At 41.5% G+C, this 16,467-nt stretch overlaps 3 protein-coding genes across 3 annotated transcripts; 2 read left to right on the top strand and 1 right to left on the bottom strand.

The window, feature by feature from the left end:
- Positions 1–2,078: 2,078 nt before the first annotated feature.
- Positions 2,079–4,383, top strand: mrpl51 (mitochondrial ribosomal protein L51). Its single transcript, XM_053432515.1, has 4 exons — positions 2,079–2,252; positions 2,421–2,523; positions 3,435–3,542; positions 3,967–4,383. Exons 2-4 carry the CDS (start codon positions 2,433–2,435, stop codon positions 4,161–4,163), a joined length of 396 nt encoding a protein of 131 aa, XP_053288490.1. The 5' UTR covers positions 2,079–2,252; positions 2,421–2,432; the 3' UTR covers positions 4,164–4,383.
- Positions 4,384–5,891: 1,508 nt separating this feature from the next.
- On the top strand, positions 5,892–11,288 carry vamp1b (vesicle associated membrane protein 1b). The gene is made up of 5 exons (XM_053432311.1): positions 5,892–5,992; positions 7,683–7,815; positions 8,211–8,369; positions 8,730–8,781; positions 9,277–11,288. Exons 1-5 carry the CDS (start codon positions 5,892–5,894, stop codon positions 9,291–9,293), a joined length of 462 nt encoding a protein of 153 aa, XP_053288286.1. The 3' UTR covers positions 9,294–11,288.
- A 141-nt stretch (positions 11,289–11,429) lies between these two features.
- On the bottom strand, positions 11,430–16,393 carry tapbpl (TAP binding protein like). The gene is made up of 8 exons (XM_053431940.1): positions 16,017–16,393; positions 14,843–15,049; positions 14,487–14,756; positions 14,152–14,352; positions 13,396–13,563; positions 13,208–13,311; positions 12,726–12,951; positions 11,430–12,335 (listed from the first exon to the last, which is right to left on the bottom strand). Exons 1-8 carry the CDS (start codon positions 16,066–16,068, stop codon positions 12,268–12,270), a joined length of 1,296 nt encoding a protein of 431 aa, XP_053287915.1. The 5' UTR covers positions 16,069–16,393; the 3' UTR covers positions 11,430–12,267.
- Between the last annotated feature and the right edge of the window lie 74 nt (positions 16,394–16,467).

Raw genomic sequence — 16,467 nt, 5'->3', positions numbered from 1 at the left:
CTTCAACAAGACAAAGTTCAGTGTCAGTGTCATTGCAGTGTCAGTATCGGGGGGGCACGTGTGCATCACTCTCTCTGAGGTGGTCTTTCCTCCGGCTGATGCTTAGCCACGACCACTGTATCTGAATATGAGGTGAAGGGAGTGTGAAGGAGAATGCCCCTCACATGGAAACAACTGAGCTGAAGTGCTTCAATAAATGCAGAGAATTACGTTGATAAAGATGAGCTTGGAAAATAGGCAAATTTCTTCTGTAGAAAATCATCAAGTGAGTAGTTTGTTCCTGTGCCGAGTTCTCACGAATTATCTGAGACAGTAGCAGAGATAAGTCCGTTGTCTTGTCTGATCTCAGTTTTAACATTCAATAAGCGATAGAATTATTCTAAGCCCTGCTGCGGTTGATTTGAAATAACTGATATGATTGATTCTTGGTAATTCATTCTGTGTGTAGGTGATGGTATGTAATGTTCCATTGTGTTTTACTGGCAGAGGAAGCAGAGCACAGATAAAAAAAACCTTCTCTGCGAAAAGTTATTAAATCCTCATGTCAGCGTTTTATTCAGAGCTGAGGGTGAGACATAAGATCGTGTTGCACCTCAAGACCACGTATGCTTCTATCTAAGATTCAAAACTTAAGATATAAGAGAACACAGAAGAAAAGTTGTTTTTCAGAATATGCATAAGGCTTGATACTCTATGAGAACCAGTTATTACCTGAGATGAGGGATGGATTCAGAATAATACCTCTATGTTATCTTTCCTCTCCTACACACTAAATTACTTTTACAGTATTCTTTTCTGTGGTCTTATTTTTTTTACCTTTAAAAAGGATTTTCAAATGTAAAATAAAGAATAATAAAATTCTATTGAATGGTGCAAACACACCTTACACTTAAACTAAGTCACTGGACTTTCTTATAATAGACTGGTGCAGGATGTTACATTAAAGCTGAATGGAACCTGCGGTTTAATGATATTTTGTTTTGGTTTAAATTTCCACATGCTCATTGGCGTCTTAGCAAGAATGAAATAAAGACAAAGATCGGTATCACTGCACTTGTTTCTTTGAAAATGACAAATATTCCACACGTCTCTATACAACAGTAAGACTGAAAGTATCACTATTTGTGTGTATTTTGTGTGTGTGTGTGTGTGTGTGTGTATCAAGGGCTTGAACATTTATTTAACTGAATCCCACAGATACACTCCATGGACGTGTAAGACAAGTGAAAAGTCTTTTTGTACTTAATAATATTTTCAATAAAAAATGTTAATGGAAAAAGTACCACTGTAAGATAAATGTACCAGAGTAAAAAGTACAATATAAATATATTTAATATAAAATGTAGTTTAGAATCTAGAAGTAGATTTGTATTATGTAACAAATCATGGAAATACTCAAGTAAGGCACAAGTATCTCAGACATGTAGGAGGTGGGATTTATGAGCTACACTGCACCCGGCCCCCAGGTGACGATCAAGACACTTTAGCTTCACTTTTGGGGAGCAGTCATGTTTTCCATTCACAGTTTATGATATAAATTAGTTTGGGCCAATTAACAGAAATTCTTCACCTGAACGACATAAACTGCAGCCTTTAAAATGACCACAAACTTTAGTTTGGTCAGTTGGAGCAAACCAGAGACTGGGAGATGCTGGTGGATGTAGGCCAACAGCTTCTGGTCCCACCACAAATTGTCACCACCACCCTAAGCACACAGCAGGTACTCTGGCCTAACACCCTGTGTGGCAGCTCCTCCGTGGAATTGACAGAGTGATAAGATGCTTCTGCTGCTGCTGCTGCTGCTGCTGCTGATGATGATGATGATGATGATGATGATGATGATGATGATGATCCCTTAATCTACTGGTGGTTGGCAACATGACATCAAGCAACACAATTTTATTCCGCATCTTGTCCTACGTTGTAAAAACAGTGATATGCAGGTGTACCTAACAAACTGAGCAGCGTAGATGTAATGGGTTGGACGCTCCAGCAGCGCTACCGCCCTCTACCGGGGGAAATGAAACAATAAAGCTTTTTATACTTGCGCTGCTCTATCGACACTACGGTAGCGGCGCGGTGTATTGTGGGACACAGAGTAAGATGGAGGCGACTAGCAGCTGCATGGTGAAGCTTCAATAACATGTATTTCAAAGGGTTAAATATCCGCGTGAAGCTTTTATTCTAACTCCAGTGTTAGAATAAACAAGGTGACTCCACCGGAGAGAAGCACGTGACCAGCGGGGAGACAGGTGGGTTCACGAGACTGACTTCACGTGCGAGCTAATGCTAAAGCTAAGGGTCAATGTGGAGGAGAGAGCGAGCAGCTGACACTTTGGAAACATCCGTCATCAGCGTCCAATAGCTGGCTTGTTTGTTTGTTTACTAACTACATGTTATCTCTCCACATGTTTGCGTAGAACACGTGGGACATGTCTGTGCTTGGAGCTTTGCTGAGAGCCGGAGCGACCTTCCGTCACTCTGCTGGGAGCCTGCTGCAAACAGCCAGGGGCTTTTCCACGGGTGAGCACCGACACTGTCTGTGATCACACCTGCATGAACCCTGTTTCTAATGTCTGTGCTGCTGCGTACACCCTGCTGCTGCTCAGTGGCAGAAGAAAGACACATATTATGTCAGTGAAAGACCCTGTACCTCGTTTTAAAAAAAGACATCTACAAGCAGAAGTGGTGGGTTTAAGTCAAAGTACAAAACAAAGTAATGGTAATGGTAAGTAATTTTTTAAAAAGTAATCCCACAAATTGTGAGCATCACTCTAACAGCTGGAGCTGGAGCTGATTGTTCTGTTTCTATTCAGGCAGCTCAAGCTACTGGTTCTTAAAGAGGCAGGGCAATATGTCTTTATTATATTTCAAACTTTTACCTAGATTATGGTCTGTGGGGAAAATCAGTCCTCAGTGGAACAGGTTGAACTGATTTACACTTAAATTTTGTATGAGTGTTTCATGAACTTATTTTTTAGGGTCAAATCTTAATGTAAATCTTATCACTAACTAGTATGTGGAATCTTCAAATATATTGAGCTGAGTGAAAAGTACTATAAATTCCATCTGAAATGTTGGGAAGTAAAGTATAAAGTTGCAGAAATTTGCAAATACCTAGTAAAGGTGTTAATGCCTTGATGCATAACTTTAAGTCTTTTATAATCTTTTGTATCTGTGGATGTTTTCATATTGATGTTTCTTCTTTTTTTTGGGGGGGGGGGGGGGTAGATATTAACAATGATACAAATCAGATAAATAAGGGAACTCTTACATTTGAGAAACAGGAATTTGTTTTTTTGATTTGTGTCTCAAATTACTTCTCCTCCTGATGAATTTGGTGTGAAGCCATACATCTGTGTATCCACTGATTTTAAGAGTCACTGAATGTGTAGGTTACTCAACAGTGACTTTTAACATTATGTTGTGTTCAGGTACGTGCTGCCAGATCAGGATGCACGCCATCCCTCAGCCGAAGAGGGTGGACAGGTGGACCGAGAAGAGGAGCATGTTCGGAGTTTATGACAACATCGGCATATTAGGCAAGTATCCTGAACCGGCTTTTTGTTCCCTTTTAGTAGACCGTCTCAGACATATTCAAAATGTATTCATTGTACAATGGATCCAAATATGTTTTTCAAATGGTTATTTACTGGAATCCAACCAAAGTCTCCTGTTAGGTCATGTTTTGAGTTGTTAGATGTATTTCCCCCAGATAAATAAGGTGAGTAGATTATGCATACAGGTTAACTTTATTCTTATCAACATTTAAAATATTTTTTTACTTAAATTGTGTAAACTTGAGATGGGACAGATTAATGCATGGGCATTTTAAACCTCCTGGCTCAGATGGTGCCATGCTGAGTTTTGGGTTTTCTATAACTGTGCCACTTTCCCCCTTCCCCAGCTTCTGCTTGCTTCCTGTATGTGGCGCAAAAACTGATAAATCTCCTTTTGTGCCTGCAGGAGATTTTAAAGCTCATCCCAAAGACCTTATTATAGCCCCCTGCTGGTTGAAGGGTTTCAAAGGTAATGAACTGCAGCGTCTAATTCGTAAGAAGAAGATGGTGGGAAACCGAATGATGACGTTGGAAAAACACAACCTGGAGAAGAGGATCAAATTCCTCTACAAACACTTCAACCGCTTCGGCAAACATCGCTAACCTCAAGTCAACCGACCAGCCAATAGGAACTGTTTATGTCATGTTCTCACTGTGCCGGATGTTTCCATGTTTCTAAGATGCGTTATCTATTTTGAATCATTTATTGATTGTGTTTGTCCCTGTTAACAATAATGATTAATTATGATTTTTTTTTTTTTCAAACACAAAATGCGTAATATAAAAACCTGAAAATACATTATAAAAATGGATTTGAAAAGAAGCCTTGTTTAGTTCCTTTCAGCCGACGTCAACTCCCTCAGGATCCATTCAAGATTGAATGATTTTTGTTGATGCTTGAGTTTAATCCAAAGTCAGTGGGACAACATTATACAACTAAAACTGTGTGGACAGCCAGGAGTAAGATGATTATTCTACATTCTGTTGGGAACATCTCAAGACATCCTGGAGGAAATTTGTTCAAATTTGGCAAAGTATTCCCTTGAACTCGTGGATGAACTGATGAGATCTGGGTGGTCAAGGTGATGTCAAAAAAATGTTAGTCTCATGATATCTCAAGTTTGTCCAAAATTTTGACTCATAGATGAACTGATTAGATTTCGGGGTCAAAGGTCCCGTTGAACTCTTAAGAGTCTGGAAAAGAAATGCATATAGACAGAAACTGCTCAGGTCGGTAATTGTAGTCTATATATATATATATATATATTAGTGCTGTCAATAGATTAAAATATTTAATCGCGATTAATCGCATTTATGTCAAAGTTAACTCAAGATTAATCGCGATTAATCGCAAATTTGTATCTATTCTAAATGTCCCTTCATTTATTTTTTCCCCATCATTTTTTTTTTTTTTAATGCTCTATCAACATGGACAAGTGGATTGGCTTGCTTTATGCAAATGTTTTTATTTTATTGAAAAACAACATTGCCAAACAGGGCGCTACAAAATAAAAATATAATTTGCACATTTCAGGTAAACAAGGACTATAGTGCAGTTAAACCATGGCTTAATATTTTCTTTTTTTCAAGTTTGCTGTGAACATAGCAGTCAGGCCTCTCAAACAGACAAGCAACAAAATAACAAACAAACAAAATACACAGGCAAGTGTCGGCCTACTTTGAAATAAATTAAACACAGAACTGTGTAGGGCTATTTGAGTCCTCCCAATATTTGTGGGAAATGTATGAAATAAGAAGTACCCTGTTTTTAAATAAATAGAAACATATAGCTGCAGCCTAGTAGCTTAAAATGGGTTTGCGTTAACGCCGTTAATAACGCGTTAAACTGACAGCACTAATATATATATAAAATCAGTAGAAATGTTGATGCTTGAGATTCTTTTGCTGCTAGAAGAGTGTGAACACCAAATCTAGTGACTGTTAAACACGATCTTCAGAAAGTATTGACATTAATACAAGTGTAAGTGACAGTCATGGCTCAGGACGTCCGCATGATCAAATGATAAGTCCCTGTGCAGATGATTAAATAACATGGGGAAATAAAACAAAACTCACTTATTATATATATATTTGTGGCTTTTAAATTTTTGTGTTTCGTCGTAAACAATTTTACATTTTCAAACAGCCATTCAGATTTTCCTTTAAATGGAACAAATCAGCGTGTAGCTCACAGCAGTGACATGCAAATCTGGGATGCGTTTCCGTGCTCAATTAGCCTCGTGGTCTCTTGTGCAGAGAGTTGATGATCAAAATGGAAACTGCAGGTTTCAGAAATCAAAGTGGAGTGAATGCAAAAAAAAAAGGGGGCAAATGTGTCACATGAGGAGGTGGATGAAGAGGAGGAACTGGAGAATCCCAGGCCCGGGAGGAAACGGTCGAGTCAACACTCTGTCGGCGTCCACTGTACCGCAGTGTCGTCGCCCCCCCCCCCCCCCCCCCCCCCCCCCCCCGACACACAGGGAGCTGCAGTACTGCAAAGTCTGAGAGGGGAGAGAGGGGGAGGGGAGGAGGAGGAGGGAGGGGAGGGGGCCACCGCACTGTCGTTACGAGTCCAAGTGGAGGGAGGCAGGAGGAGAGACGCATTATTGCAGCAGGCAACGGTGCCATAACACTTTTTACCCGGACGTGAGAGAGAGGGAGAGAGAGAAGGGAGGTGCAGAAATCAAACCGAATCTTCATGACTGGACTTTTCTTTTCTTCATCCTACATTTAATTAAAAAAAAGCTGTTTCTAGGAGAAGTGTCAGCTTCCCGGAGCAGGAGGAGCCGCTGCAGGGACACAACATCCCCGGACATCCTCCTCCTGCACGGATTATAACCCAGAGGTACTTTCATCGCTCTCTTCTTCCTCCTCCTCCTCTGGGTCTCTTCTTCTTCACATCACAAGCTCGGCTGCTTGCGCCCGTGTTGCGGTACTTTTGAACGCATCGCTCCAGAGGACCCGCTCCACTGCGCCAAACATCCCCGCGCGTCAGTTTCCTCTCCATCCCTCCAAGCGTTTGGGACTTTGATTGGGACCAGTGCCTAGAAATCCAAGTCTCCTTCATCCCAGTGATCTCTCTGGTTTTTTCTTTCTTTTCGTGTGGTACTTCAGAACCTCCTTCTCTCCTCCTCCTCCTCTTCCTCCTCCTCCTCCTCCTCCACTGCCCGTGAGTCAGTTCAAACAGCTGCAGAGAAGATGTGAGTATTAATGCGTCTTTTCTCCTGCGCTTTTTATCACTATATAACATCACAATATCTAATGCATGGATCTATATTTGCTCATATTCACATCCATTGGTTTCCCTGCATGTTTTCCAGTACGGGTTGTTTTTTTATTCTATTTCATTCTGCGGCTGAACTGATTTCTTTCAGCTTGACAGATTTTGCTGACGTAAGTGAAAAAAGATTCCGTCACAGCGTCACTAAATAATGAATTCAAGAGTTGAAGGGAGTCATCAAAGGGTTCTGCTGTGTTTTAATCCAGGTTTTTAAATATAGTTTTACATCACAGATAGAAAAAACAAGTTTATTATAATGTGAATTAGAGGGGAAATTAAGATTGAAGGACTTTTTGGTTGCCTAGTGTTAAAGAACCTTCATGAAAGATGATGCAGACATTTTGGTTCCTCATCTTCACAGTTGCTTCATTTTTATTTATTTATGAATTTGTCCTCCTTCAGCATCAGTGACAGGGTGATTTGTATGAAAGAGTCCTGCAGTGAGGCAGTGGCTTGTTCCCTGTGTTTTACACCTCCACTCCCCCCTGCTGGAGGCTTCACCACCAACCACTGCACTTCACCCTTCTCCACCCAACCCAACTCTCCTTATCATTCTTCTTGGGCAGGACTTTATGTTTTTTGCCTCCTATCTGTGTCCTAGACTTTCTTATTTAAATTTTTCTCCCTTTCTTCACCTCACCTGCTCATCCTTTCCTCTCCTCCTCCGCTCTTTACTTCTTACTCCCCTCATTCTTCACCCTGCATATGCAGTTTTTCTCAGTTGCTATCCCACCTCTGTAATCTGCAAATTAATCTCAGCAGTAGGTGCGGGGCTCTCTATGTATAAACATATAAACAGTATAAACTCTATATTATTAATAAGATCCTTTGCTTCTCGTCAGGTCTGCCCCAGATGCCGCCGCAGCCGGAGCCCCCGGTGCTCCAGGAGCCCCCGATGGATCCGGCCAACCTCCAGGCCCACCCAACACCTCCAGCAACCGCAGGCTACAGCAGACACAAGCTCAAGTAGAGGAGGTGAGCTGAAGCAGGCCAGTCGAAGAGTCAGGGCCAGAATTTGAGTTTACATGACACATGTCAGTGCTGAAGATGCAGAGGAATCTCATCAGAGGCTTGATAGTGAAACATCTGTCCCTACGTTATACACACAGTGGACATACACTGAGGCAGAGACATCCAAGCATGTGAAACGCTTTGTCGCTGCTCTAAGGTTCTATGGAAAGGTCTGCTCCTTGATATATGACAGCCTCTTCTGTAATTTGCAAATGGATTGCAACTACTTATTTATTCATGTTTGTTATGTATAGTGCACCATATCTACAGAAAGCCCTCCACCCCCCGTGTGCTGCTCTCTTTTAACCATGCTTGTTATTCCCTTCATCGCCCCTTCACATCGCTGCCAAATGGCCTAGGTGGTGGACATCATGCGGGTGAATGTGGACAAGGTTTTGGAAAGGGACCAGAAGCTCTCAGAGCTGGATGACAGAGCGGATGCTCTCCAAGCCGGAGCCTCCCAGTTTGAAAGCTGCGCAGCCAAGCTAAAGAACAAGTACTGGTGGAAGAACTGCAAGGTGGGTACATTAGTCTGGGTCCATTAAACAGACTCGTCACCGAAATAAACTCATGGTGTATTCATGTGCCTATTAGTACGTAGTGTACGGCTCAGAGATGATTTATGAATTTACTGTGATGGACACAATTTAAGTGTGAATCCAACCCTCAGCTTTTTCAGTGAAGTGCATCAAACAGCGTTTTCAGCCTGAGGTGCGTTCAGGCGAACCCAGTGACTGTGCTGGGGAGTCTCTCCACACTCTCATCTGTTAATGAGCTGCTGTGCACGTCGGAACAGATGCTTTAGGGAAAACAGGAAATTGTAGAGTTTTCAACACAGATGAACCATTATCGTAAATATCTTTATCTTTTTTTTTCAGATGATGATCATGATGGGCATCATTGGAGTCATTGTGGTTGGAATAATATTCTGTAAGTAGAAGACACATAGTTTCATCTCTATCCTTTCACAAACCGTTATTGGTTGATGAAGTTGATTGATATACATGTTTATAATAACCGATAAGGTTCTTTGAAAAAGTAGCTGATCATTTAACTCTGGCTTTCCTTGAAATTAAGCAATTTACATTTATAGAAAAAAAGATCCTTCATTCATGGCAAGAATGTACATGTTGGTATATATTATAAATATATTACATATATTTATATATATTAGTGTTGACATACAAGGGGTGTTAACTTGATGGTTGATTTAAATAAAGAAATAGTTCTGGTTTTGTCGAAGGACTCTGACAGAACATTTAAAAAATCTCCTTCATAAATAATTATGCCCGATTTTTCATGCTCAATATATTTTTTTTAAACCAACCTGTACATTTCAAAGGAAGAGCTCAGTCTGTTCTGTTTTGTTGTCATGAAGGTTACAGCTTTGCCCGACTAACGTCTTCCTCTCTCCTTCATCCACAGTGTACTTCTTCTACTGAACTCAGCCCATCAATACGGATGGATATGGACTTGAGAATGATACGAGAGGGAAGAGAGAGAAAAAAAAAAACTAGCGCCACTCCTCCCTCTTTTATCCGTCCTCTCCTCCCTCTCTTCACAGTCTTCCATCCAACCATCTTGCACTTACACATGACTTTAGTGTTAATAGGTGTGTCTGCTTTCTTTGTCCCTCCCTGTTCCCTCCCTCCTTATCGGTTTCTTCCACTGTTTTGGCGTGAAGTCGAACTCGCTCGCTCTCTCCCGTCTCTGCACCTCATGTATTATTGAAGGTCGTAGCAGGCGGAGTGAAAGAGGAAGAAAGAAAGAGAAGGAGGGAGGGACGGAGGGAGAGAGAAAAATCCTTGTGACACGGGGAACACACGGGTCTATGAACCCAATGAACGGAGCCATGGGGGGTCATGTACAGTGTACAGAGGGTGAACGTGTGCAGGGAGATTGAACCAGAGTTTGCAGTCCTTTCTACCCCTGATACACCAAAGCTTATTCATATTAACTTTTATGAGAGTCCTGCATTTGTAAATTGATACTGACATGCCAAACTAACACTCTCCTCCTCCTCCTCCTCCCACTGCTCCTCTTCCTCACCACTGCTTCCATCGTCGCTGCTTCCTAACACAAGGTCATGTTAGATTAAGATTGTGATCGGTTTTGTTGTATGCGCGTGTGTATTTGTGATCCAAAGCATTGTAGCTAGTAGCTTTTTCAGAGTTTAGTGACTTTTTCTCCTCCTGCTTAACTTTCTCTTGCTTAGCCTCTTACTTCTCCGATGTTTAGTGATAGAAAACAGAAAGATGTGAAAAGCGGGGTGAGGGTTTAAGGAAAGGAAGAAGTGATTCAGGGATATGTAGTTTGAGCATTGCAGCATTTTTCAGCATAAATAAGTGGAAAACTTGTGTCTGGACCGAAAAGGGATTCCTGACTTGTAGTTCTATAACGATGCTTCATTTGTACATGGGGGTTTTGTACCACAGGTGGTGGCATGTAACTTTATGCTTAGCGGCATGAACAGCGAGGTGAGCAGACGAGCAGCCACTGACAGACACTCTACTGTGTACATGAACCCCTCCGACGCAGAGGAAGGCCTCTCAAATCCGTCCTGGGACAGACTCACAGCCATAGAGAGTCGTGTTGGCACAATTGTTTGTGTGATTGTTGTTTCCAAGTCGATCGGATCTATGGAAAAGCAGCGAAACGGGAGAACAGACTTGATTGAGAAACCTCGGAGCCGCCCGGCCCTCCCGCTGCCCCCTCACCCGCTCACATGAAAACAGACCCAGCCGCCACCCTCAGTTCAGTAACAGTCAAAAAGAGGTGTTTGTTTTTAACTTGCATGGCAAACGGTGTCCATAGTTCTGCCTATTTGTGTGACCTGTGTATCTGCCATGTCTGAATCTTACTGCCGATTGTACATTTTCTTTTGTTAGTGGTTTCCAGGACCTATGTATATTTTCTGATCTGATAATTACTGCTTATGCAATGCAATGACGCCGAGGAGTTTGCCAGGTTTTAAATTCACTTGCTCTTGAGAGAAAAATTACATTTAGAGACTGCAAACAACTGCTACTATCGTGAACCGTTAAATACATGTAGTATTGTATGAGTAGAACCATAGTACACATCCGTCAGACGATGCTCCTGAAAGCAAGTTTATGAATTCTTTCAGGTTTTCTGGGAGGGAGGTGGGGGGGCTGTTGTTGGAGAAAAGCTTGTTTTCCTTTCCTCAGACTGATTTTGAGAGTTGATGAAATTGTGAGAATATGAACAACCTTAAGTGCAAAGGGCATTTATGAATAATTGTAGCAGTTCCAGTCCAAAATTACCCGATGGTATTGTGCAGCAACAGTATTAAAGGGTAATTACCACATTAGGTATGAGAACAAGTGTGATTTACAGTAAGAGATCCAACTGGATTTGCGAAAAACAAATGCATGCTTACCACTTTTGCTGATGCCAATAAAGAAATCATCAATAGACCTGACGACTGAACTTTGTTATACCTTCTTTAGCCAATTCAGACCTGGTTGTTTTCCTCCATCACCCGAACTTCAACTGGCATAAATACACAGATTCCTGTGATTTGGCACAGATTAAACATTTTAATTAATATTCATATGTAATTTTATAAAATTTTAATGCAGACAAACAAAAAGACAATCAAATAAACGATCACAACAATAATAGACCACAGGGAAATCTGACTGGCCCCTGAAGTGCCCTTGTCCAGTCAATACTTCACTTATTGACCATACTAAAAAAATATAATTAGTAAATAATTAAAATTTTCTAAGCTTTTTTTTTTTTCATAGAATGTGCATAAAATAGGATTAAATTTCAAAATATATTTAATGATGTGTGGCTTTGCTCAAAGCTTCAGCACTAACTAAATTGTGCACTGATGTTATAATTGGCTCCTCTCTGTAAATTGTGGCCCCTTACTGGCCCCTGATTTAGAAATATCCTTACTCTGCCTCTGAATAACCATAGGAAAAGAAGAAACAAACTCCAACAGGGATAGTTTTAAAGTCTGGGTCACAAAATCCTTATTGATGAAAAGAAAATGGCAAAACACAGTAACAATATTAACATCAAACATATAGACAAAGAGAAAGAGCCATAATAACAAAAGGCACAAAAACAGCATCAGTGAGAGCAACAAATACATAGTTTTAAAATAAAAATTACAGTTCGTCATTTGGAAATTGGGATTCATGCAGGTGCTAAGAATTGAGTACAGAAATGTGAGTGAATCACCACAAACAACACTCAACAACAAATATATCAAACAAATATACACATTCAAATTAAATTATGATCTTTTTGCCAGTCAACAGGAGGCTACATTCAATGAAAGAACCTGATGAAGATGTTTTGTTTTGTAAGTTAAGCAGTAATAACTTAGAGACGTGTAAATGACACAAATTAAGTGATTTACTCAGAATCTCCACAACTGACTTATCTCATAAGATTGTAAAAGAAAATGACAGTGACGATCAGGAAACCCAGAACAATCAAATAGGAATCTGTGGAGAGAAAGAAAAATAAGTGTTGAAGGTACATTACATTAGATAGAAAGTAAACAGTATATAATGCAGATCACTGACAGATCACTGCTTTTTATGTCAAAATAACCAGGATCGTTATTATTTCTATTCTGTTATTCCTTCTACATTAAATATTGATCTTTAGATGTGTTGGTAGGTAGATTTCGTAAACATAATATCTTAAGTCTACCTTTAGGGTATTTCTTCAAATTTTGACCAGTTGTCACTTCAAGTCAAAGTTCAGCTGATTAGATTTTGACTTGTGGTTGTAGCCTTATATTCGCCAAACAGTAGTGAATGTGATATCAATCTTCTCACATGCTTCTCAGCAAGAAAGTCAATATGTCCCATTAAAGCCAAACTTATTACCTTGCTCTGGACTTTTAACCTCCACACTCAGAGAGAGAGGAGCGTCCAGGGCTGGGTGAGACACCCTGCAGATGATCTTGGTGCCCGGGGGTACAGTGGGGGGCACAGCCAGGTGAGAGGACAGGGAGTACGTCCTGTCGCTATGCTGCCGATGGCTGGACAGTGATCCCTGATCTGGAAAGACTGCAGGCTCTGTATCTGTAGGCGACATGGATAACCACTCCATCTGAGAGGCAGAGGGAAGAAGACAGTTATGATCTGTAAAAAACAATTCACCAAACACCCACCAGATCCAAACGCTTACTGCCTCAGGCTCATCGTCAGGTAGGTTTATGTGTTTGCTGTCTCTGTACCTTTACGATCCAGTATGGCTTTGCAATACTATCAGCAAATGTGTAACAGAAGCTCTTTCCTAGAAATTCAGTGGTAAAAAAAGGATAATATCCAGAATAAGGCTCTATCTAAAATCAGAGTTTACAGACCTGAGCATCCAGGGGGTAGTAGTTACTGCAGTGACAGCTCAGTGTCTGAGGAGACTCTTTCTTCAAAACCAGCTTCTCCTCTGATAGCGAAACGTGGGGCGGCTCTGAACACAAAGAGTCAGGGGAGGAATGTAAAGCGGGCTGTGGATTTCTCTTGACCTGACAGATCGGATCAGAGCGACACTCACGAGTAACATGGAGTTGAATGACTTGCTGCGCGTGGAAAAGGCCTGAGGTAACGGTACAGATGTAGGACCCCTCGTCTGAAACCTGCACCTTGTTCAGGGTCACAGAGACGTTACCCTCACCGGCAACCCCGGAGGCATCCATGCTGGAGCCTGTCCTTTCTGCATGCACTGAAAACATACAATGAGACATGATGAGGGACAAGACATCCTCAAGACTATCAGAGATTCCAAAATAGATGAGTGACAGACATTGATGTGATAGGAATTCTAGTTATGAAGGTAATTAAAGCCCATCATCATTGTTACATGTCTATTGTTCCATTACAATATTGTTCCATTAGTCTCAGCTAACTCCTCATACATGTAGATCTTGGGGATCTTACAGATGTGCATTTTTGTAAATGTGTGTGTGTGTGTGTGTGTGTGTTTGTGTGTGTGTGTGTTTGTGTGTGTGTGTGTGTGTGCAAAAGTTAGTGGAGTCTGGAGGGGCTGAATGAATAAACGTGCAGGACGGATGTTAATGGGCCTGAACAGGATCTTAGAGTTTAGTTAATTTTTGTTTAAAGTCAAGGACATTGATATATTGAACAAAAACATGATGAGGCTTTTGTATTTGTGAAATTTCCCAAAAGATGTCCTCACTATTGTACCATCCTCATCTGTGTTGTCACCTTCAGAGCTACAGAAAGTCACTCCCAGCACTTAGGACCCTGGATAAAACATTGGAGTTCATGCAGACCTGTTCCCAGCACTCACCAACTGTGTTTCCTTCTGCGTCATCCAGCCTCGTCTTCATATCAAACACTTTGTGCCCCTTCCCTCTGTGCTGCATCCGCCATTCAATGCCCACATCCAGGGATGAGACTTTCTCATGCTGCTTGAAGCCACAGTTGAGGAGGACCTCACCACTCAGAGGGGCATTTACAGACTTAACATGGGAAAACACCAGGAATATCACTGGGGGACAGAAAGACACACAAAGACAACAGCAGGGACAAAGTCATGAGAGGGATGCTATTGACCATGTAATGAAACAAGGAATGAAAAAGGTCCAATGATTAAATGAGAAGTCTCCAAATGCCACATCTCACCCTCAGTCGGCAGACAACCCGACTGGCTGAGAGGCAGGCCCAGTTTGCTTTGCATCAGTGTTGTGTGATCCTTCTCCACCACAGTGGTCTGCAGGATCAACACACTGCTGAACTCAACTCCCTCAACATTAATGGACACCATGAAATAGGCTGGATCCGAGCCTCCCTGGGATCCTCGAGGAGCGTAGCGGCTTATTTCACACATCACCTCCTGCTCGTTGCAGTCGGCATGGAGCAGCACATCTGCACCGGGGAACTCGACCGATGACACTGCCACAGAGGGATGAGAGCAGACGTTCAGCACATGCTGCTGCTTATGTTGCACCAAACTTTACACGTAGAGGAAAAAACAAAACCTTGGGCCTCAAACAGAATGAGGTCTGGGTCAGGGACTGAGGGTGGGACAAACTGAGTAAGAGTTTCCAGTGATTCCTCAGGAGCCACTGCGACATCTTTAAAGACGAGAGTAGCTGGAGTCCGCGTGAAGGCGGCGCCCATTCCATGATGGCCGACTCCGTCTTCCACCAGGGTGCAGGACAGCACCACATCGGCAACTCCATCCGCTGAGGCACACGGGGCAGACACACGTAAAACACCAAAAAGTTTTTTATCTTCTTGAATTAAAACCTAATGGATACATGTCAACTTTTACAGTTATACAGTTTAGAACAATAATATTTAAACTGAAACAAATTAATAAATAAACTGTGAATAAAGTCAGAGTAGAGGTAATGATGTCTGATCTACTGAGCCGGCCACATGGCTTTCATAGATCTGCCATACAAGCCAGTAGCCAGTCAGAATTACCTTTAGCCTCAGCGTACCCTCAAGTTCGGCCTGTATCAGTGATTACAAGCCCAAAACACTTGATGAAGCTAAGGTGCTAAGGGAAGTTATGTCCCTAAGGGAAGTTATGTCCCTAACATCATTTGGTGGCCACTAACGGCGGCAAACATCTACTGGAAGCATGTAACCTAGATTGTGCAGCAGGCCTAAATAAACAAGGGATATTCAACATCTTGTCCTATATTCTAAACAATATAATTAATATATCCACTGTTTCATAATTGCTAGAACGCTTTGTGGAAAACACTGGGTCCTTTCGTATTGTTTAAAAGGAAACCAGGAAGTAAGCTCTGATTTTTTAGCTTCTATATTCACTTGTATTGTTCCAGGAGGATTTTACAAAAAAGTAACTACTCAGTCTAATCCATTTATCAAAAACTTATTATCAGAAAAATATGTTTTATTCAATATTTGTCATGAGTCTTCTTTGTATATTCAGTTTACCTACTGTTCACTGAGTGGAAGACTATGTTAGACTGAATAACCAGTCGATTTCAAAGAATGAGCTGGGACTGTATGCTATTAAATGCACAGCTTCTATTTGATTCAAAATGTGTGCCAATTACATGCTTATTTCCAATAAACCTCCAAAACATGATCAAAATAAGCCCTACCAGTCAAATACTGGTTAATATATTGGCGCTACTATGTCCAGCCTTAATATGCCCGGATAAATAATCTTACCACAAACGCACGTCATGAAGTATCCAAACAAAACGACTTCAGTTATCATCATGGAGTCTGACTTGCTGTTCTTAAAAGTTTAAGTTGAGTTAGCACGAGATGAAGTGACACAAGTGAAAGAAAACTCAATCAACAAAAATCGCTTTCGCTTTTGATTTCCACGTCCAGCAGCAGCAGCAGCTCACTGCGTCACTGCAGTCTGAGAGTTTTACTTTTTTACTTTTACCCCACTGGTACACGTGCAGCAGCTGAACATTCGTATAAGATCCAGTCTGATAGGAAAGTCCAGATGATGTACAGCATCGATACATCTGCAGAAAACGCTGCGGCGGAGGAGAAGAGGCAGTGAGCAGCGGGGTCGACCAATCACAGAGCGGCGTGGAGCGGGTCATTAGTTTCTATGGAGACACGGAAATGACGGTGGCCCTGAGAGATCAACGTGCTTCGAAAA

This window comes from Pleuronectes platessa, chromosome 10 (genome assembly GCF_947347685.1).
Source record: "Pleuronectes platessa chromosome 10, fPlePla1.1, whole genome shotgun sequence".
Taxonomy (NCBI): Eukaryota; Metazoa; Chordata; class Actinopteri; order Pleuronectiformes; family Pleuronectidae; genus Pleuronectes; species Pleuronectes platessa.
Note: the sequence above shows the minus strand (reverse complement) of the source record. Positions and strands in the feature narration are given on the sequence as shown.